The 24,756-nt window shown below is 31.9% G+C and overlaps 1 protein-coding gene across 1 annotated transcript; it reads left to right on the top strand.

Annotated features, from left to right (window-relative positions):
- Nucleotides 1-386: 386 nt before the first annotated feature.
- Nucleotides 387-6,414, top strand: LOC112008781 (heat shock cognate 70 kDa protein-like). Its single transcript, XM_065765794.1, has 2 exons — nt 387-640; nt 4,637-6,414. Exons 1-2 carry the CDS (start codon nt 427-429, stop codon nt 6,259-6,261), a joined length of 1,839 nt encoding a protein of 612 aa, XP_065621866.1. The 5' UTR covers nt 387-426; the 3' UTR covers nt 6,262-6,414.
- Nucleotides 6,415-24,756: the final 18,342 nt, after the last annotated feature.

The raw sequence follows: 24,756 nt of genomic DNA, 5'->3' as shown, positions 1-24,756 counted from the left end.
GGACCCTTACTTACACCTCTGTACTTTTATCTCATTATTTTAATACAAATTCTACCTTTTTAGTCAAAAAAAAAAAAAAAAAAGTGGAAAGGAGTAAACTTCAAGGTTAAGGGAAATAGCTTGTCAAGGAAAAAAAAAAGGGTTAAGGAGATTGTACCGTCTTTAACCTTTCATTGTCAAAAGTGTCTCATACATACTGCTTTCTTCTATTTCGTTTTGCTTTTTTCTAAAAGCACCCGCCCATTTGCATGTTAAGTATTTAGGGCCTTCAACCTTTCAGTTCTAAAGTGCGTCCTAGTCTACTTTCATCTACTTTAGTTTCGATTAACAAAAGTCTTTGGGCTTCTATTCCCGACGACAATGTCCGACCATGGAGAGGGTCCGGCGTGATTAACAAAAGTCTTTGGGCTTCTATTCCCGACGACAATGTCCGACCATGGAGAGGGTCCGGCGATAGGGATTGATCTGGGAACGACGAACTCGTGCGTGGCAGTGTGGCAAAATGAAAGAGTAGAGATAATAGTTAATGATCAGGGTAACAGGACCACTCCCTCCTATGTTGCTTTCACTCCAATAGAGCGCTTGGTAGGTGATGCCGCCAAGATCCAGGCCGCCAGGAACCCCACCAACTCCATCTTCGGTAATCTTCAAAGTTTTTATTTATATATTTATTTATTTTTTATTTTTTGAGTGTTATTCTTAAGCACTTAGTGTTATACTCCCCCATTAATAATAATAAGGTTATTCGTGAAAATAACTTTGATCACATATATTGTTAAATCATCGCATGAAAATAATAATTCCGCATATAACATTAAAAAAATTCCACATATAAAAATTCAAAAGTTATATGTGGAATTATTATTTAGATAAAGTTATATGTGGACCCAATCACAATTTAGATAAAGTTATATTTGGAATTTTGATCCCTTAGAATATACAAAATTCAGACATCTAAATTGAGAAAATAAATCAATCTAAAACTTTTAAGAGTATAATTGTAATTTTTTTTTTTTTTTTTTGTATTTTTGTTAGTAAGAGATTTATATATCAGAGATCAAAATAAAAAAGTAAGTAAGAGATTAATCTAAATATACAAAATTTAGAACATGAATGGTACAAAATGAAAACTGAAAGCTGAACAGTACAAAATTTAGTAAAAGATTTATATTCTTGGATATCGCTTATTTTGTTAAAAACTGAAAACTTACTGTTGAAAGTACTATAACTTAATAATTTATAAGCTAGCTGATTTTTTGGGCTAAAAGTACTGTAGCTTCAGCTGAATAATAACGTGAATAGTAATGTGAACAGTACAAAATAATTCATCTGCATTTTTCATCTTTTTGTGGGGTTCGTGAACAGTAACATGGGACTCAGGTAATTTTCAGCCAAACACGAAAAACGTGGATGCAAAACGCTATCCAAACACTCACCTAATTTGACTTGTTAGAATAAATTGAGAAAACAAATCAATCTAAAAGTTTTATGAGTATAACTGCAATTTTTTTTTTTTAATTTTATTCTTCGAAGTGTTTAAAATTTGGATTTATATTTTATAACCAGAGTTCAAAACATTGGGGGGAGAGAGAGAGAGAGAGAGAGAGGATGCTTCAGCCTTTAGGGATTTAGTCTAGTATAAGAGCATTAAGTTTTTTAAAAATATATTAATTTATGTAATTATGGGGCCCAATAATTGAATTTCCATGAGAAAAGACAAAAAGAAATGTTAAATTACTACAACTTTTACTAAAAAATACTAATAATTTGATATGGTAAGAATGTGATTAGTGCCACTTGAAAAAGTAATAAATAATTATATAAATCGATTTTTTTTGTGACGGTGATATATCATCTTATAAGACTAATATAGTAAAATTTGCAATATACGTAAAATTACTAAACAAGAAAGAGAGATAAATAGTGAAATGAGTGAAAATAATGAAAAAGAAAATAAACTAGAAAAATGGATGAAAACCTGAGACAAAATAAAAGCTACTTTAAAATAATAGTAAAATAGGTGAAAAAGTTGGGTTATGTTTGGTAACAATTTTTGTATTCTATTTTCAAAAACTTGTTTTTGGGAATATAAAGATTTTTTTTTTTTTTTTGTATTTTTGAAATAAAAAACATGTTTGGTTAGTTGAAATTAAAAAAATAGAAAATACTATAATATGTTGTTACTAAAATTTGAACTCTAATACTAACTCATTAAATGAGATAGATTCATTAAATTAAATCCGTGTTTTCATTGACTTTTGAAAAATAAAAACTGAAAACAACTTTTTGCATGTCTTTAGTTTCCTTCATAAATTGAGTTTTGAGAACAGTTTTTGTTTTTTGTTTATTTTGGGTTGCTAAAAAATATTTTCAGTCTCAAAAATAGAAAATTGTTTTTGGAAAAAGAAAATAGGGGGAATAAACAGTTATCAAACATACCCTTATATTCTTTGATATGTGAGGGAGGTATCATTGTCTGTTTTTCTAGACTGGGAGTCGTTTATTTTCTATTTCTAACCATGTTAGGGAGGCAAACTGCTTAAGTGTAGAAGAAATTGAATGAGTGGCAATTGGCCCCTCTCACTCCTGGCTCCACCTGGTCTCATTCTAATATATTAATTTATTTTTTATAGTTATAAATAATATCAAACCATATTAGTTTAAATTAATTAAAATTCACCATTTTTTTATAAGTAAACAAATGGTACAACAAATTTCGATTAAATTAGGTTTGATCTTTTTTATAAATTATCTAATTAAATTTTATTTATTAGTACTTATTGAATTAATATGTATCATATATAAATAAACTTTCCCCTGGAGCATAGAGATAACTAGTACCCTAATACTAAACAAATTCTAATTTTAGGTTTAATAATTTCTAATTAAATTAGGAAAGATCCTTTCCACAAATTCTCTAATTTAACTTGTTATTTATTAATAGTACTTTTTTATTATTGAATATTAATAGTACTTATTAATTGAATGTCTCATATATATGTCTCATTCTAATATATTAATTTATTTTTTATAGTTATAAATAATATCAAACCATATTAGTTTAAATTAATTAAAATTCACCATTTTTTTATAAGTAAACAAATGGTACAACAAATTTCGATTAAATTAGGTTTGATCTTTTTTATAAATTATCTAATTAAATTTTATTTATTAGTACTTATTGAATTAATATGTATCATATATAAATAAACTTTCCCCTGGAGCATAGAGATAACTAGTACCCTAATACTAAACAAATTCTAATTTTAGGTTTAATAATTTCTAATTAAATTAGGAAAGATCCTTTCCACAAATTCTCTAATTTAACTTGTTATTTATTAATAGTACTTTTTTATTATTGAATATTAATAGTACTTATTAATTGAATGTCTCATATATAAATTTTATTTATCAAACTTTTCCATGCATTAATTGATCAGATTAGTGAATAATTTAAAGCAAAAATGGAACTTATTTTCCGGAAGTTTCTAGTTATTCCTTTTACAAAATTAGTTTGCACTCAAATATTAGCCAAAAGATGCAGGGGTTATTCAACATAATCATTGTAATATGTTTGGACGAGCTTATTATTATTTGACTTTTATTTTATTTGAAATTAAATTACATAAAAATATATCTATACTTCTGTTTTTTAATAAAAATATAACTTTACTTTTTCTTCGAATGATAAATATATTACTATACTTTACCTAATTAAATAAGTAAAAAAAAAAACAAAAGGAACTTACCCGAATATCACAATGTTTTATAGCACTCATATTCACCATTTTATAGGCGACAATCTCATTCAAATTCTACCCACGCATGGTGTTAAAAGCTAATCAATTACAGACAGTTTTGGCTTTATTAATTGTAGTGAATATGAGCTTAATTAAAGTTCTCTGTTACAAATTTCAGGCATATAGTATCGATTTAAATTAATTTTTTTTAAAAAAATAATTGCAATATGTTGTTAAATTTATAGTTCAAATTCTTTTCTCCTAGAATCTCCCAAACACTTTATACATGAAAATGTACCAATTCACCTATAAGACTTTTGGCAAATTGCAAATATTAAAAAATTTCTAGATCATCAGCAAGAGCTTAAGCTGCCAATTTTTTATGTTTTCTAATTATACTTAAATATATATATATATATACACATTTATATGGACAAGAAATGTATAATTTATTTCTGCTCCTTATGCTTTATTGTTGTCAAATCATTTTTTAATACCTTAAAACGGTATTGTCATGTAGATGCGAAGCGATTGATTGGTAGGAAATTCAGTGATCCTAGCTGATTGATTGATTGATTGGTACAAAATTTAGTAAGAGATTTATGTTCTTGGATACTGCTTACCATCGTTAGCTCGCGGCATTAAATAATAATTCCAAATAAATTGATTTTTATTATTTTATTAAATTGTGACTGGGTCAAACAGTACTAGCCAAAGCTGCAAATTAATTGTTAATTCTTTCTTTACTTATTTCTATTTTATCAGCCCTATATGAGCTAGAAAATGTTTTCCTTCGTTCCTAAAATTCACAAGAAATGAAAATTTTATTTTCTGCTCTTTATGCTTTATTTTTGTCAAATCATTTTTTAATTCCTTAAAATGGTATTGTCATGTAGATGCGAAGCGATTGATTGGTAGGAGATTCAGTGATCCTTTAGTTCAGGAAGATATCAAGCTTTGGCCTTTCAAGGTCATTTGTGGTCTTCATGACAAGCCTATGATCGTTGTCAACTATAAGGGCGAAGAGAAGCTCTTTTCTGCGGAAGAAATCTCATCTATGGTCATTAGAGTGATGCGTGAGATTGCTGAAACCTACCTGGGCACAACTGTGAAGAATGCGGTTATTACTGTCCCTGCCTACTTCAATGACTCCCAGCGTAAGGCTACAAAGGATGCTGGAGGTATTGCAGGCCTGAATGTCCTGCGTATTATCAATGAACCAACTGCTGCAGCCATTGCTTATGGTCTAGACAAGATTGCAGATAGCAATGGCAAGAGAAATGTGTTGATTTTTGATTTTGGTGGTGGTACTGCAGATGTCTCACTACTTACCATTGAAAAGAGTGTTTTCCAAGTGAAGGCCGTTGCTGGTGACACTCACCTTGGAGGTGAAGACTTTGATAACCGAGTGGTAAAGCACTTTGTTGAAATATTTAAGAGGCAACACAAGGTGGACATTAGTGGGAATTCCAGAGCTCTTAGAAGGTTGCGAACTGCTTGTGAGAAAGCAAAGAGGATTCTTTCTTCTGCAATTGAGACTAGCATTGAAGTCGACTCTTTATATAATGGTATTGATTTCTTTTCAACTATTACCCGTGCCAAATTTTCAGAACTCAATATGGACTTATTCAGGAAGTGCATCGCTATTGTGGAGACGTGCTTGACTGATGCCAAGATGGATAAGAGCTGCGTCCATGTTGTTGTTCTTTCGGGTGGTTCTTCCCGAATTCCCATGGTGCAGCAGTTGTTGCAAGACTTCTTTGATGGAAAGGAGCTTTGCAAGAGCCTTAATCCGGATGAGGCTGTAGCTTATGGAGCAGCTGTTCAAGCTGCAATCTTGACTGGTATAAGAAATGAGAAACTGCAAGACCTCGTGCTCTTAGATGTCACCCCTCTGTCCCTTGGTGTAAGTGTTAAAGGAACGGAGATGAGTATTGTGATTCCAAGGAATACCGCCATTCCTACTGAGAAGGAGGGGTACTACACTGTCTCTGACAACCAAACTTCTGCATTGATCTCAATTTACGAGGGCGAAAGAGCAAGAACTTGTGATAACAACTTATTGGGACAATTTAATCTTTCTGGTATTCCTCCAGCACCCAGGGGTGTTGCTAGAATAAACGTTTGTTTTAATATTGACACTAATGGCATCTTGAATGTTTCTGCTAAGGAGATGACCAGTGGTGTAACGAGGAATATCACCATCACTAATGATAAGGCAAGACTGTCCAGTGAAGAGATTAACATAATGGTCCAGGACGCAGAGACATACAAGGCTGAAGATGATGAACACAGGAAGAAGGTCAAGGCTAAGGATGCTTTGGAGAACTATACCTACAACATGAGGAATGCTATCAATAATGAGAAGATTGGCGCCAAGCTTGCCCCTAAAAGTAAGAAAAAAATTAAAGATGCTATTGAACAGGTGATTGAGTGGTTAGATGGCCTCCAGCTCGTGGATTCAGAAGAGTATGAGGGCAAGCTGAAAAAGATTGAGAGCATCTGCAGTCCCATCATTTAGAGAATTTATAGATTAAAATAAAATTGAGCAGCACCTCTCAACAGGGCAACGTATGTTAGGCCACAAATCGTGTTACTAGTGTGACTATTTCGACTTTATTTGTACAAACCTTAAACTCTATTATTTTATTTCTAATTTGTCCTTGGTTGTAAATGTTTGACTTAATTTCTGGTTTTTTTAATGTCCACTGATAAGGTTGAGCCTCAACCTGTCTAGCTCGAACGGGGATTAATCCCTGTAAAAGCCCCAGTTTGTTTGAATTTTAGAGTCTTAGATTAGATTAAGAAGCCAGAAATTTCGTGTGACACTCACGGGCTATTTGCTTGAGCAAGTTTCTCGGGTTTTGTTTTCTTAGTGCAACTCGAAGACTACTTTTGAGTTTTTACAATATAAATCACATGTTGCGCGACCTTTAAAAAAAATGGTGGCCATACTGAGACCGATACCAGGGCTAGAACTAGGAATTTGTCTCGGGACCGCATATATTAATAAAACAATTTTGATCATGTAAGAATAGGAAATATACAAAATTTTAAAAAACAAGTAATATATGAAATTTTAAACTAATAATTTTTTCAAGTATTAGCAAAATAGAAACAAAATAAAAGCCACAAATAACTATTTCTTAATACATTTCAACTCAATCATATAATATATTAAAATAGAACTCAATTTTTTTTTCTTGAAAATCATTTATGATTATTTTTGTACAAATTTTGCAACAATTTCAATTTTTGAAGACAGCAAGCATGCTCAAGTGAGTTCTAGATTGCTTGACTGCTCGAGCAATCATTATTCGAGAAACAGAAATTACATGTGACACTCATGGTCGCTCAAGAAAGTTTCTTTGATTTATTAAAATAGAACTCAAATTAATTTTTTTTTTCCTCAAAATCATTTATGATTATTTTTGTACAAATTTTGCAACAATTTCAATTTTTGAAGACAAGCAAGCTTGCTTAAGTAAGTTCCAGATTGCTCAACAACTAGAGCAATCATTATTCGAGAAACAAAAATTTCATGCGACACTTATGGTTGCTTGAGCAAGTTTCTCAGATTTTGTTTTCTTAGTACAACTTGAAGACTATATTTGATTTTTTATAGTTTACACATATATAAATGGCATGCTACACGATCTTTTAAAAGAAGGGTTTGGTTTACCTCCAGTGTTTTTTTAACTATATGTCTCCTTTTATTTTAAATACACAATGACAAGTGGTAATGAATTTTAATCTCCACATTTTATTTAGTTAATGGGTGATGTGATAGTCTCTCATTAAAACAAATGAGATTCCAGTTTAAAAAGTACTGAAAATAAGTCAAACCCTTGTTGAAGGCTAATTTTTTTGGTCATTAATCAGGCCCATGCTCTAATTTTAAGACTTGGGCTTTGCAAGGCCATAATAGAGTTATGGGTGAGCTGGGTTTGGTTCCACCATGGAAGATAAAACCGATTCACAAAACCAACCTGTGTGCAAACACAAATCCAAAAATCCAAGAGGGAAAAATACATATATGTATATGATGGAACTAAAAGAATTAGAGAGAAAAAAGAATAGTCTAATTGATTTTATTATTTATTTGTGAAACCCAAAATATTGGAAGCCTAGTTCAATGTGGTTTTCAAAAATACAAGTTCTATAGGTATAGATTTTCCTTTCTACAATGCTTCTTTTTCTTAGAGAGTCTAGGGAAAAAGTCCACAGAGCCTATAAATCCCAAACTTCACAGACTTAAGTAGGTCCTTGAGACTCTACAAGACTTGTGAGATTTGAGACCTTAGATCAGTGTGGAGCTCCTAAGTATTTCTATAAGTTGAAATTTCTATTCACACAATATTTCATCCCAAGGTCCTTGACTTGGGCTGGTGTTTCTTGCTTATTTTTCCTGATATTGTGCAAATCTTAGATGCTCAATGTTTTTCTCCCCTTTTTCTCTTCTACTTTGATGTTCCTTTATAGTGAGTATGGTTCGGCTCCTCAAAATGGTGTAGTCTTTAGTCCGCTGGATCAACCATGGCTCCCTATCATGAATTTGAAGGAGCTTGGTGGGCCTTTTTTCTTCTTTTCACTCTTGTTTTGTTTTTTGGGAACCCACATCTGAAAGTATTTTAATTATTTTCTCTTCATAGAAAGTTGTAGATCAGATGCCATTTGAGTTCATCGAGGAAGGGCCCATTGTTCAAGGTTGAGAAAGATACATTTTGAAGGTTCCTTGGGCTAATAGCAACTTCTCTTGTTGGCTTTTTTTCTTGAAAGTGGTATAAATTTTGTTGTTGTTGTTGTTGTTTTATTTTTTATTTATTTATTTTGAGATGGGTGAGCTCCAAAAGCATCCCAAGCATCTTTCTCCTTTTGCTTTCCTCCTCTACCGAGGTCCCTCAAACTTTTCCTATAGATTAGTCAATTTCAATTCCAAAGTTTCAATATCTTTTGGAGCATAGTGCGTCTCCTTCATTCTTCTTTTACCAATTAGGAACTCAATCCTGGTGATTGGTTCCTTGGTGGGCTCCTTTGGGCTTGCCCAATTTCTTGCTGGACTTTACAAGGACCCTTTTCGATGACCATTCTCTTGTGTCGTTTGCACCTTATTCAAGGCCATTTTCTCTGTTTATTTACTAATAGGCTTTTATCCCATTCTTCATGGTTCTTCAGCCTCTTTTACAAGAGTGTCTTTATAGAACAATGGATCCTTTGTATTCACATAAGGCCCATGGTCTAATTCCCTAAGTTGGGCTTGTTGTTGTGGTTTTTTGGGTATCAACAACCCATAAAAAAATGGTGGTCATACCGAGACCTATGCCTAGAGACAAAACTAGGGACATGTTTGGTAGACTGTAAGAATAATTACATAGTAATAGAAATATGTATTAGAAGGAATACAATATACTATAATGTAATACTTATTACTATTAATTTATTTGGTGACAACACAATAATAGAACCCTAAAGATAATGAAATGAAAGCATTTTAAACCAAACTTAAGATGTATTTTAGGAAATCTCTTACTCATATAATTATATTCTTAAAAAGTAATATTTTTTAAATTTTAAAGAGAGATTAGTTATTTTTTTAAAATTTTTTATTTTCATAATTATTATGTGCATATGGAAAGTTTCTTTATTCGGAAATATATTAATTTTATAAATTAATATACCTACTAAGGAATAACTATTATAATCCTTTTAGACATGAATAGTTATTCCTCATTTTAAAGAATAATTAATTCATAAGGAATGATTATTCCCTATAATAAAAACATAACCAAATTACTGAATAGCTAAATCATAGGAAAAATTAATACATTACAGTGTTTATTATAGTCTTACCAAACGTACCCTAGGAATTTGTTTTAGGGGCCAATATATTAATAAAAAAATTTTGATCTTTAAGAGTAAGAAATATACAAAAATGCAAAAAAAAAGTAATACATAAAAATCTAAATATTTATTCACCATTAGCGAATATAAACAAATGAAAGCCACAAATGACTATTTCTTAATACATTTCAACTAAATCATATGATATATTAAAATGGAACTCAATGTTTTTCCCTTCAAAATCATTTATGATTATTTTTGTACAAATTCTGCAACAATTTCCTTTTTCTTTTTTTAAATTTGTTTTCATTTATGTATAGAATAAAAGAGTCTGCTAGTATATATTCTTCCATTTTGTTGAGAAATCTAATTTGATTGTATTCATGATTGAAAATAATTATTCCATAGTTGCAAATAGAAATTGAAAATGTAACTATAGCCACTTTATTTTTAATTGGTAGGCTATTGGTTTTCTAGTTCATACTCACCACTTTCAATGGTCAATCACATAACATTTTTTTTTTTTGGTGGAAAGCTAATAACTTAACCTCTACTGACCAAATTTAGATTATACTAGAGGGCATTACCTAAAAACTGCATCATACTAAAATTCATACCTTTATATAACATTTCATTAGCAAGACATGTACAATATTTTCTTTGAACATTGTGTTCATGAAATAAGTAATATTAACTTCAATATGCTTAAATAATATACATAAGAGGTTTCAAAATCTTATAAACATACCTTTGTTTGAAGCATGATTATATGCCACATCTCCAATCATAGTGTGATCAGGTAATTAAATCCATATTTATTGACCAATTTGAAAACCTAGGTGATTAAATCCGTATTAATTACCTTAAGTTGAAAACTTTGGAAATCAAATCCCTATTGATTAACAAGTTGAAATCAAATACATATTGATTATGTGGAAATCAAATCCATATTGATTAAGGTTGAAAATCAAACCCGTAATAAGTGTTGAAATCAAATCCATATTTGATATTGGCACATTTAAATATATTTAATAATTTTTCTAAATATATTTAATTAAAGAACATGTTCAATTGTAAAGTTATCTTGCTGTTTTTTTTTTTGGGGGGGGGGGGGGGGGGGGGGGGTTGTGAATCCTTTAAGTAGAGTTGGATAGCACTTCAAAATTCACCTCCTGTATTCCCAGCTTTTTAATTATAGGTGCCAAATAAGCCAAAAACCAAAATGTCATACGAAAATATATAGTTCAAATATATCAGTCATTTGCATTTTTTATGAGCGGAGATTTTTTCTGTAAGGTATTTGTTTGTTTTATTTTTTTAAAAGGGGTCAACAGCCACATATTGGTTTATGTGACCTCTTTAATTTTTAGGTTTTATGGGAATACATTTTCAATTTGCAAGGAGGGAACAGTGTGAATTTTTTAACCGAAATTTTCAAATAGTTTATATTATTACATGGCCTTCTCTTGATAGATTCATCCCTGCCTATACCAAAGAATTTGCTTGAAACCGTTGAATTTGTTTCTTGTGAGTTTGCTACTACAAATCTTCAATGAGTTCCTTGCATTCCTAAATTATGATGTTGTGGGTGAGATCCATTTGTGAAAAAGATTCATAAGAAGAATTTCGAAGGTAGTGCATAACTTGATTATTATCAATTTTTTTTTTTTTTTTTTGAGAAACGATTATTATCAAATTTGGTAGTTGATAAACATGGTTGAAATAAGGTTTTGTGCTACTTATTTGAAATATAACATAACCTGATCGATTGACCTAACAATGTAAATTGCAAATAAAACAAAGGAAATAAAGGCAAACAAAACAAAACAATACTAATTGATATTTAATATGTTAGTAAATGAGAAAAATTATATTATAGTATTATTAGACATTTATTACAATTGTATTTGTATATGAAAGCATGTATCGATTATTTTAAGAAAATATGATTTGGTTTTTCTTTTTTTTTTTGAGGAAATGATTTGGTAAAATTCTAATGTAGGATTTAAATATAGAATAAAATGTAAAATTAAATTAAAAATTAAATTAAAACATATTATAGAATAATCAGGTGTAAAAATAGGAGATCTCAAAAGTTTATCCGATAAAATATTTTATTATTGTGAAGTCAAACAAAAGTTAACATTTTCGGCCTTATAGTATTTATAAATTAATTTTTTTACTTAAATTTCTTTTGTAATCATTTATCAAAATATTTTTTATCATTAATTTCTATTTTCTGAAAAATCAAGAACCATAGTTTTTTTTAATAAAAAAATTATTGCTTGGAATTAAATCGGTAGGGTTAATTTTGGAAATAAAAAAAATAAAAGGAACATCTGTGTATTTTTTTTTTTTTTTTTGATAAGGGATTAGGGAACATTAGTATTTTTGAGAGAATTTAAACCTATGGTATTCGCTTCTAATGATAGCTCTTTATCTTCTGACTAAGACACCGATCGATTTTTGGTATAGGTGGGGACCGAATCCAGATTTCTTATTTAACCAGAAGAAATTTTACCAGTTGAGCTAACTGGAAATCACGGAAACATCTATATTGTTTGTGACATCAAGCATTTTAAAATTCAATTGGCATAAGAATTTTTTCCAAAAAAAAAAAAAATCATTTGCATTATCAAGAAAGTGGAAACATCAAACACGGAGTCAGTTGCTGAAACGTATTTGGGTGCAAAAGAGAGAGCCACCATTGCATCATCGTTTTGGTTTACAACAGAAAGCCTCCACCTTCCCCACCCCACAGAAGGATACTGGACCTTCTTCAAAATTTTCATTGCCGAAGTGTAGTCTCATAGTATTCATTCATCTACTTCGTTTTGGTTTACAAAAGTCTTTGAACTTCTCAGTCCTTAGGGCCCAAAAAAAAAAAAAAAAAAAAAAGAGAGTCGTTGAAGTTCTGTTCTGAAAAAGAGGTCTTGGAACTTGTTGTAACAATGGCCAACAAGCAAGGAGAGGGCCCAGCGATTGGGATAGATCTGGATACAACGAATTCATGTGTGGCAGTGTGGCAAAATGAAAGAGTAGAGATAATAGTGAATGATCAGGGTAACAAGACCACTCCATCCTATGTTGCTTTCACTCCTATGGAGCGCTTGGTCAGTGTTGCCGCCAAGAACCCGGTGACCAGGAACCCCACCAACTCTGCATTTGGTAATCTTCAATGAACTTTTTTTTCCTTTCAAACAAAAAAAGGTATTAATAAAAAGTTCCATTTTTTTTGAATTTTTTTTTCCTTAAAATCTTAACTTTCACTTTCCAATATCAATATATGTTATTTGCTGGTTGACATATTTTATGGGTATTGTTTTGGAATAAAGATTTATTTGCTTATTTACTTAAAATCTTAATAAATTATACTCTCACTAACAACTTCACATACACCAATATAACTGCTAACAATTTCATAAAATGAGTGTTTTTTTTTTTAATTATAATTTAATAGTTACAACTGGGAAAGGAAATTTTGAATCTTGGATGTTATAAACACATCATAAAATACCAACTAATTGAATATTTGTTCTTATTATTTGCACTTGGCATAGAGCGAATGTGAAGACACTAGTATGTTTATTTTATTTATTTATTATTTTTAGAACCCTGATGATATGGATTATTGGGTAACAAGTTTTGTGGAAAGCAAAATTTATTTGGATGTCTGTCAGGCTGTTTGTAATCATGGTTAAATTTTGTTCCTAATGCTCATCACTTTAATTCCTTTAAAAATTTTCATAAGGGGAAAAAAAAAACGCGTGTTTTTTTTTAGAGTTTCAACCTATGACATCCACCATAATGATAGCTCTTTATCATTAAACCAAAATATCAATCAATTTTTGATGTAGTCGGGAATTGAATCTTAAATCTCTTATTTAACCATTAAACCAATTGAGTTAACTAGAACCCACAAAAAAAAAAAAAAAAAAAAAAAATCACTTTAAGAATGTTCAATACTATCATTCACCTATCCCAAAAAAATAAATAAATAAATACTAGCATTCAAATATTCTGACTTTTTTTTTAAAGGATTTAAATATCATAATGTCATCTATTGAATTCTATTTGGGGTTCAATGTTGGAGAATAAGAATTCACAACTTCAATAATAAAAATCATTTAAAAAATCAAAAACCTTTTTTTTTTTTTTTCCATTTTGCATCAATTATGAATTATTTGCTTTAGTAATTGTAATTATCAAAATTTCAATTAAAGTTATGTTTATAAATTTCAAACTTGTTTTATCTGCTCTAATCAAATTTAAAATTTTAACGTGAGATCACAAAAGCAGCTTCAAGTATATGTTGCAATGGTTGATATGTATATATATATATATGTGTGTGTGTGTGTGTGTGTGTATAAAGTTTGGGGTAATCTTAATTTTGCTCCCCTAAAGTTTCAATATTTTGATTTGCTCTCCTAACTTCAAGTATCATCATTTGGATTTGATTTCCATCAATGTGTGAAGCCTTATAAAAAAACTCCTTCCTTGAGGAGAGGGCTTGAATGATCTTCAGTTAGCTGTCAAGTTCGAAATCAATTAAAACAATTTCAAAGATAGAGGGTGTATGACAGTTCCAAACATAGAGGGTTCAAATCAATACAATTTCAAACATAGGTGTAAGATACAAACATAGAGGGCAACATTGCGGCCCCAATCTTATACGCTTAAGACAGCTAGGCACAACACAAAGTTGAAAGGGAACGGCTACTCATGATACTTAATGTTATGAGAGCATATTGAAATTTTGAAACTTTAGGGAGTAAAATCAAAATAACCCCAAACTTGAGTGTAATTTACAATTTAATCTGGATTTTTCCTTTGTTCTTGTTAAATATTAGCTTTGATACCATGTTGAATATGCTAGTACGAATGCGGAAGATGAAGCATAGTATAGGAACATTGAGAACACGAGGGTTACGTGGTTTAGCCTTGTCGGCCTACATTCACGAAGGAATCCCTTAAAGGATACATCTTTATTGTATAAGAGTGTAGTACAATAACCTGTGTTACAATGAACCCTAACATGAGTATATATAGGCGACTAAACCCTAGACTACTAGTATAAATAGGAATGGGCTTGGGCCTATTACATTGGGCTAATATGACTAATATATATCTCTAACAATTACATTATATAAAAATAAAAATAAAAAATTCCTAAAAAAAACATGGGTAAGCTACATATTTGGTCCCTATCCTTTACACCATATTTTAATTTAGTCCCTAATATTTCAATTGTGTCAATTTGGTCCCTAACCTTTCAATGTTGTGTCAATTTAGTCTATGCCGTTATCTTTTGGATGAAAATTGCTGGCATGGCAAACGGTCAAAATAAAAAATTAGTTTATTGCCATATTGACTGCCACCTAGTCTAACATGTCGGAATAATCTTCAATAAAAAATAAAAAAATAAAAAATAAAAAAAGTTAAGTGAGTAATTTTTGCGATCAAAATTCCTAACCCATGATTACTTCACTTTTTTTTTTAAAAAAAAACCAAATCAAATATTTTTGTTTGAAAAGAAAGCTTCCTGATTTCATTAAACAAGGGTAAACCCAAATTAAATCCAAAATCCCCAATGGTGAGGACAAGATTTTTTTTTTCCCCCTTTTGGCCTTAAATTTTTAACAATTTCGTTAGTGGTGATTTTTGCAAAATAATGTGGAAAAATAGCATCTTGAGTTTTTAAGACTCGAGTTTCACGATCGAACTCTAGTCTTAAATGCTCGAGTCCCTGAGCTGGCAAACAAAAATTATCCATGTGGAATCCAAGTAGAACTCGAGTTTATAATACTCGAGCTCCTCCTCTGCACTTCTTCTTCCTCATCTTCTTCTGGAGAGTCTTCCTCCTCTATTTTTCAGTTCTGCTCCTCTGTTTTTCAGTTCTGCGTTCTCCACTCCAAATCTTTGTTCAGATTGTTCTGCATTCTTCGGACCTATGTTTTCTAGTTGAAATCGTTCTACATTCTTCAGATCTACATTTTCTAGTTCAGATCGTTCTACGTTCTCCACTCCAAATCTTTATTTTTCTTCTTTGGATCTACGTTTTCCAAATCGTGTCTACAGATCTGCGTTTTCCATATCGTTCTTCTTCCTTTGGATCTGGATCTTCGTTCTTCAGATACTTCTCGAGTCTAAGAAACTCGAGGTCCACGTGGATAAATTACTCCATCTTAGCACTAGAACTCAAGTCTTTGGGGCTCGATTTTGTCACCAAACTCAAGCTTCAAAGACTCAAGATGCTAGTTTCCTAAATGGTTTCAAAACCTTGCTAACTAGTGATATTCTCTCCCAAAATTATGCTAGCTTGCAAATTACCTTTGAGGATGACAACACCTTCTCCCTTACAGCAATGTGTTCTCCATCCAACAACGCATGTCTCCCTTTCACAGAATACCCAAAAGATGAAAACTTTATTACAAAATTAAAGAAGAACCCATGAGTTTTAAAATACCATAAATAACAAAAAGAATGAAAGAAAGATAGATACAAGTTTTGATGTACATAGCATACTTGTATATGTAGATGTGTTCTCCAAGCAAAGAAGTTTTGGTTTCAGAGAAAGCATTAGACAAGTGGGTGGGTAGTCACCAAAGAGCAAAAGGTTGAAGGGATGCCGGCGGTGAAAACTGGGTGGAAATGTTATGGTGTTCTAATTTAGTTTGATTATTTTTAAAATCTTAATGAATACTTTAAATCTGACTTGTTATTATTTTATGTGTATTTTAGTATTTTTGAAAAGCTAATGTGTATCGTGCCATATCAACAATGAATGCTTGAAAATGTGTGAAAACACAAGAGGTATTTAGAATCCCAAATTAAAGTTATGACTCGATTGATTTTACTCTAACTTAATACTAAGCGCGGAAAAGAGTAAATGCAAGCAAACAGACAAACAAGCTACTCTAACCCATAATCATAATAACACAACAGTAAAATGAAAGGTAAAAGAGTAGGGAAGAAAAATGCAAACACAAGATAATATACCAATGTGTTATTTAAGAGGAAACCGAAAAACTCGGCGAAAAACCTCTCCACCACCCTCCAAGCGGTAATCGATCCACTAGACAATCAATTGGGATACATGGGTTAGAAAATAGACCCTCCAAGCCTAATCTACCCGATATACCTAAGCCCTCCAAGCTCCTACTCCAACAAGGCTTCTTGGAACTGTGTCTTGTCTAACTCTTTGGATCCCGCAATACACCCGATTGCATCTGCCAAAGTCTGGCTTCTTCCAATGCTTCCCAGCAACACCGAAACCTCACTTGACACTTTGAAAAGGTGTGGTAAGTGTTTGGGCTATCAATCTCTTAATGGTATGGAAATGAAGAGGTAAAAGTTGAGGAAAATTCACAAGTAATTGTGTAAAGGATTGTGAATATAACAATCTCTAACTTTCAAGGTTTATGGCTAGGGTTTTTTCTCAGAAGCACTCCTTAACATTTGTGGGTAATGTGGGTATATATAGTATGAATACAGATAGTGTGTATCAGAAATGACAATCTGGCAAAACAGAATATTTCGCAGGTGTCTCACGGGAAGGCCTTACCCGCGAGTTACTCGTGAAACAAAGCTATCTCTATCCTGTCCTGACTCTTCGCATTCCAGTCATGTGCAGGGTACATGCATCATTTCGTGGGATGCTTAGTCGTGAGCTACCCGCGAAAACATTTCAGTCTTCAATTTGCCTTGAGTCTTCACACTTTCTCTCTCACACACAACTCTTACAATTAAATCCTACATAAAATACATGGTACAAAAGATTGAACATAATTATAATCAAATTTGGCACAGAATTAAATCCAACAAAACACATAGTTGTAAATTACAAATTTACAAATAGTTTGTAAAATAGTTTATGCCTATAGCCACGTCAGCAATTTTCATCTAAGTGATAACGGCAATGACTAAATTGACACAACACTAACAGGTTAGGGACCAAGTTGATACAATTGAAAGGTTAGAGACCAAATTGAAATACGGTATAAAGGATAGAATCAAATATATAGTTTACCTAAAAAACATTATATAAAAAATTATGTAAGTATAGATATAAATATAGATTATAAAAATAAATGTTTATTTTCCAAAAATTTTTAGTGGTCTTATTGGCTGTTGCCTTGAAATTTTGCCCCTTCGATTTAGCAAAATTACATGTTAGACCTCTACGAAAAGAAAAATAGGACGTAATTTCAAGCTTATAATCATGTTAGTAAAGCTTATAAACATGTCAAGTGCAACTTCTTAAAAGCCATTATACTCAAATTGAGATTTCCTGCCTAGTGGATAAACCCAATTTTGGAGTGACTCTCAACTCCCAAGTACTTTGTACTCTATAGTATACTATAGAGTACAAAGTACTTGGGAGTTGAGAGACACTCTAAAGAGATTTTTTTTTTTTTTTTTTGAAAATAAATTCCTCTTCTACTATTTATTTTTTATAATATATAATATCTCAAATTTACATATTATTGATATATGAATTTAAAAGGAAATTACAAATACATAACACAGACCATTACAACTTAAATTAATTATGCATTGTTAGAGCATTCACAATGGTAAAGGTAAAATTTTTAGTTTTTTACATCTCAAAAACTTACTTTATCTATTTTAACACACCATTGCATAACTCTCACTACATCAATTCTCTTATTTTTCACATCTAAGCCAAACATTGTTTATTTATTAATTAATTTCTTTCTCACTTCCTCCCTCTTCCTCTCTACCACAAAAATCCAACAAACCTACCCACACAACTAGCCACAAAAACCCAGCAAACCCACACAATCGGCCACAAAAACCTAACACCACTAGCCACCACCACCACTACCACTAGGCTCAAAACGACATTAAACCCAACAACCCACAACCGGCTACAAAACCTATCACCACTACTCTCACAATCGGCCACAAAACCCATCATCACTACAAAAGAGAGAGTGAAGAGAGAGAAAAAGGATTTAAGTCTGAGGAGAAGAGAGAAAAAAAAATGACAGAAGAAAGAGAGAGAACAAGCTAGAGAGCTAAAGAGAGAAAGAAATAGAAGAAGAGAGAGAATTGGAATAAAAAAAATATTTTATAACTTTGTAGCTATAGTAAGCTGTCATTTTTTTATAGTTTACTATAGTTTGGATGCTAAATTTTTGAGCTTTAGCACCATGAATGGAGCATGCACTTTGTTGTTTATGGTGCTAAAAACAACTTTTTAGCAAATTAAGAGCATCATTGTGAATGCTATAATATTAGCAATTTATATTATTCTTCAAATTTTTATGTTTAAATGTAAATTAAAATGTTTGTTGTGAGTGTTTTTTTTAACAACAATGTTTGTTGTGCAATCATCATAGAAATTATAGAAATTAAGAAGAAAAAGAATTAAAATTAACACATCAACTAAATGTAAATTTACACATTTTAAATGTGGAAAATTATTGAATATTCACTACAACAAAGCTGACTTTTTTCAAGGGTCAAAATTCTTGAAAAGGTATTAAAAAAACCTTAAGAAAAATTATTTTAAGAGTCGAATCGGCCCTTGATAACCTCTGAAACTTATACTGTTGAAAATGAAATTTTAAAGGCCTTCGTGAACTCTTAAATAACCTTATTTACCAAGGGTTAAAAGATTTATATGTACAACCCTTGATAAATAAGGTTGTTTAAGGGTCTCTTAACCCTCAAAATAAGATTTTCTTAAAATAAATAAATAAATAAATAAATAAAATAATAAAAATAAAAATAAAACCACAATCATGCACAAAAACCACATACTACAACCAAATATATCAAAAGTTCAATATATACAACCAAATACAAATACATCGTCGAATGTATACACCAAATACATAAAACATCAAAAGTCCAATGTACATAACCAATCAACCAAGATCATTATAAGACAAAAATTAACATCTGAAAATAAGGATATTGTAAAGGTACTGAAAGAGCATGACCTTGGCACTGAATTCTTCTTTCGAAAGCCAGGAACCCATTTTCAACAAGGCAGCCAAAGCAGGGGCAGCAGCTGAACCAAGTTCAAGTGCAGAAGCTAATAATGGAACTAACTGTATAAACAAGAAAACAAAAACATAAGCTGGCATTCAAAGATATTTCAGGTGGATATATAACATTAGAATTTCCATGTCACACTTTTTTTGGGACAATTGGACAAGGAAGCTGCTCTGCTAAATTTGGAAGCTTGCGGAAGAAGGTATCCTTTTCAACAGTGTCTTTTAAATTTAGAGTCTCCAAAAAATGTATTGTGTCCACCGGTTGTAACACCATATGTCTCTAAGGGGCAACAGATGTAACTACAAAATAACACAACCAGCCACCAAGAGGTCCATACTGCATTAAATTCAACACACAGGTATATTATATTCAAAACGGATGAATTATATCCATCCTTTCCCGCTCCAGAAATAGGGTTAGTAGAGCATACCCACTTGACAGAGATCGAATAATAGTATTTAGAAACCGAAGCTGCCTATGAAGAAAAATACAGAGAGAGGGATAGTCCAAGACATTACTGACAAGGTAAATTCATAGCACTATTTGTACTCCAACTTGTGCATCCTATTTCCATATTGAGATTGCACATAATTTTGTAGATCGTAAGAAAATGCTTGCACCATGAGCTGAAGCAGAGATGCGAATTAAAGTAAACACATGCTCAAAATTTTCCTGACAAATTTTTCCTCACAAAACAAGCATATTAGTATGGTCATTCATTGGCAAATTCTTGGTATATTTCTATATATGAGTAGCCAGGTGGCCATTTCTCCATTTACTGCCGCATTAAGCAAAACTTGGGAACAACCAGTCCCATGAACCATCAAATTCATTTGGTGCATGTGGCCACAACTTGGAGGTGGTAGAAATTCAAAATAATCTAGGTATCCATCATTTATAGTTAGCACTTTGAAACTACTCTATTACTTCTAAAAGACAAAATTTTGCCTTTGGCACTTATAAACCAGTATTGTAGTTCTAAGGATGCAATTTCTTATTTGCAGAGATTGAATACAATTCCACAACAAAGAACTTTGATATTCAATATAATTCCTAATAATCAAGTAAGGAAAGAGGAAGGTTTATAAAATCAAAAACCTCAGAAATTCTTGAGAGTTATGAGAGTCATATCAGGAACTAGACAACATAAATCACAAAAAAAAAAAAAAAAAATCTATATGTTTTGTTCTAGTAGCTCAACTATTGTATTGACAATGTTACTAACACTCCACATTGTAAGCATTCACAACACCAAACACAACTATAACAAATATGTTAGGACATATGTGATTCACTTGTTAGAAATATATGTCATTATTTTATGTAATTAGCTAATCCTTTGACAAAACACACTTTACTTGTATTTGGGTAGATTTAGGATGTGTTTAATACTTCAAGAAATCTTGTTTCAAGATCAAGTGTTGAATCCATGCAAGTGTGTCCAAGATTCAAACTGAAAAGTGCAAGTTCATTAAAGCTCAACAACTACTCGACAAATGGCTATCTGTCAAGGTTTATGAAAAACAAAATTTCAGTTCTGTTTTGACTCTAATTCGTGATTATGTATTTGAGTCTTCTTTTCTCACAACTCTAGACATATAAAAGAATTATTTTAAAGGCCGTCAAAGTGGATACAAGTTGCACAAGTGTTAAGCAAAGTTTGTTCAAACAAATTGTAACCGAAGAAAAAGTTTTGCCCTAGTTCATTGTTCTTGTGAAGAAGTTGTTGTTTTTGTACACCGTAAGGTTTTGTGACCAAGCATCTTCTTGATCTTTGTTAGGACATATGTGGTTCACTTGTTAAGAACATATGTCACTATTTTATGTAGTTGGCTAATCCTTTGACAAAATACACTTTACTTGTATTTGGGTAAATCTAGGATGTGTTTAAAACTTCAAGAAATCTTGTTTCAAGTTCAAGTGTTAAAGCCATGCAAGTCTGTCTAAGAATCAAGTGAGAAAGTGCTGAATTTTAAAGCTCGATAGCTTCTCGACACCTCCTCGACACCTGGCTATCTGTCGAGCTCTTCAGCTAATTCTTATCGCAATCTCGATAGCTTCTTGATAGCTGGTCGATCAATCGAGAAAGCTTCTATCCCCTCGACACCTTCTCGACACCTTCTCGATAGCTGTATCTGTTGAGATTCATTAAACCTCAACACCTGCTTGACACCTTCTTGATAGCTGCTATTTGTCGAGGTTACAAAAATTCAGATTTCTATTTTTGGGCCAGGCTTATGTATTTGAATAGGGTTTCTTGTCTCACAACCTTAGACCTATATAAGGCTTCTTTACTATAGTGGATTGCTTTTCGGTAAGGTTTCCCCCCAGGTTTTTTACTGTGAAACTAGGTGGTTTCATTGGTTTTCCTAGGTTATCATATCTTGTCTTGTTTATTTTTTTCCGCTGCATGATTTTAACATGATATTGATGTTTGTTTGTTTGTTTTAACAAGTTTTATTCATAATAAATCTAATTAACAACTTGGGTTTAAAACTTGTTAATTCTATCAATCGGAGTCTAAATTTCCCAACAAGTAGTATCAGAGTGAGTTCACTCTGATTGGATTAATTTCCTAAGTGTCACTACAAAAAAGATTGCTATTAGCGATGGCTAGAGTTCGTCGCAACAACACAAAAAGCCGTTGCAGATTAGTATTGCCGACGGTAAAAGGCCGTCGACGACCGTCGAAAAAAGCCTTGTCGGTAATACTATATTACCAACGAGACCGTTGCTAACACTCATTTTCGACAACACAACTCTGTCGTAAGTACTTGATAATTGTTGTCGTAGATTCAACTTCATACGAGGAAGTTGGACGACCAAATACCTTTTGTGACGACCTTCAGCTGTCGTTAATGCATAGTTTCGATGACAAAATGCTATCGTAGTTATTTCATTTGTCATCGACAATACAACTTTATATGAGGAAGTCATATGACCAAATATTTTCTACGACGAACTAAGGCCGTTGTTAATACCTTTTTTTGATGAATAAAAGCCATTGTAATTACTTGGTTTGTCGTCGACAATGTAACTTCATACGAGGAAGTCAAACGACCAAATACTTTCTATGACGAACTAAGGCCATTGTTAATACCTTTTTTTGACAAATAAAAGCCGTCGTAATTACTTAGTTTGTCGTCGACAATGTAACTTCATATGAGGAAGTCAAACGACCAAATACTTTCTACGACGAACTAAGGCCATTGTTAATGCCCTTGTTTTGACGAATAAAAGCTGTCATAAGTACTTGGTTTGTCGTCGAAAATAACTTTTATGATGAACTATAGTCGTCGTTAATGTAGTTTTTCAATGACTAAAAGCCATCATAAAATAATTGGTTTTTCGTCATCGTCCAATCAATGTGACCATTTACCTTTTCAATGAATTTTGACCATTATTGAAACCTATTCACCACATTAGTAATACATTATTTGCAACAAAATAACTCTATCAATAATAAAAGAGAGATCATTTCTAATATCATTTATAAAGTATACATTCTTTCTTTTAAAGAAAATTAAATATTTACGACAGTTAGCATGTTTGTTGTAAATACAATCTCAATTAGAAAAATAATAATAATAATTGCGATGGATAAATGTTGTCACAAATGTGAAAAATAAGGGAGGAATTTTCCCTCCAAAATATTTTACCATTTTCGATGGCTTCATGTTTGTCGCTAATTCCCTTTTTTGTATTTACGATGGAATCATGTTTGTCGCAAATAATAACACCATAAAAAATATATATTTTGTATTTTCAATGTACAAAAGCCGTCACAAGTGTTAATAGTGTCGACGGTGTTTCTTTTGTCATCGTAAATAATACCCTCTTTTATATTTACGATGGAAGATAGTTTGTCGCAAATACTAACACCATAAAAAAATATATATATTTTGTATTTTCGATGTACCAAAGCCGTCATAAGTGTTAATAGTTCCGACGGTTTTTTGTTTAGTCGTCATAAATAATATCTTACTAGCGACAAACATTTTTATGCCATCGTAAAAAGTAAGGCGGGAACATTTCCCTCTAAAAAAAATCACATTTTTGACAAAAATAATAGGCATTTTCGACAGACTCATTTTGCCGTCACAAATGTGTTGATATTTGACGAGTCATTGTTGATGGAAGAGACTTGCCGTCGAAAAAGCTAGTTTTTACGATGGCTTTTTGTAATCATCGAAAAAGTTTCGTCACAAATAACAATCTTTTTTGTAGCATGTGATCCATTGACCCCTGTTGTCATGGATAGAGGACAATCTTTATTTATGCCTCCTTTATTTGATGGAACTAATTATGCATATTAGAAAGTTCGTATGAAAGTCTTTTTGCAGGCTCTAGGTGAACAGGTTTGGCAAGCTGTTGAAGTTGGCTGGATTAAGCCAAAGGAAGCGCCGGTGGATTGGGATGATGCAACAATCATTGCGGCAAATTTCAACAGTAGGGTCTTGAATGCTTTGTTTTGTGGGGTGACCAATGAGAAATTCAAGAAAATATCATCCATAGAAGTTGCCAAGGAAACATGAACCATTCTTGAGACCACCTATGAAGGTACCAAGGCAGTAAAGACTATGAAACTTCAACAACTCACTAGTAGTTTTGAAGAAATAAGAATGGAGGAGGATGAGACCTTTGATGAGTTTATGCTAAGCTCAAGGATATTGTGAATTCTACTTTCAACCTTGGAGAATTTATAACAGAATCCAAAATTGTTAGGAAAATCTTTAGGTCCTTACCTGAAAGATTCCATGCCAAGATCACTGCCATTGAAGAAGCAAAGGACATTGATCAAATTCCTTTGACTGAGCTTGTAGGGAACCTTCAAACCTGTGAGATGGGATTAGGTTCAATGGGAAAAAGTGAAAAGAGTAAAAATAGTGAAAACCTAGCAGCTGGGTCGACAAAAACCTAGAAATCAAGCTCTAACAGAGCTGAGGGATGAGGGAGATGAGGGAGGCACTAGATGGATAGAGAGAGAGAAAAAATGAGGAAAAAGGAAGAAAGAATGAAAGCCGGAGAGAGAAAGAGAGAGAGAGAGAGAGAGAAATATTTGTTTAATGAAAGAAGAGAGAGAAGTTAATTAATTTTTTTTTTTTAGCTTATTGCTATAGTGCACAATCAAAAATAGCTATATTTC

The sequence above is a fragment of the Quercus suber genome, unplaced genomic scaffold (genome assembly GCF_002906115.3).
Source record: "Quercus suber isolate HL8 unplaced genomic scaffold, Cork oak 2.0 scaffold_653, whole genome shotgun sequence".
Taxonomy (NCBI): domain Eukaryota; kingdom Viridiplantae; phylum Streptophyta; class Magnoliopsida; order Fagales; family Fagaceae; genus Quercus; species Quercus suber.
This window is presented reverse-complemented; position numbering and strand designations above follow the sequence as displayed.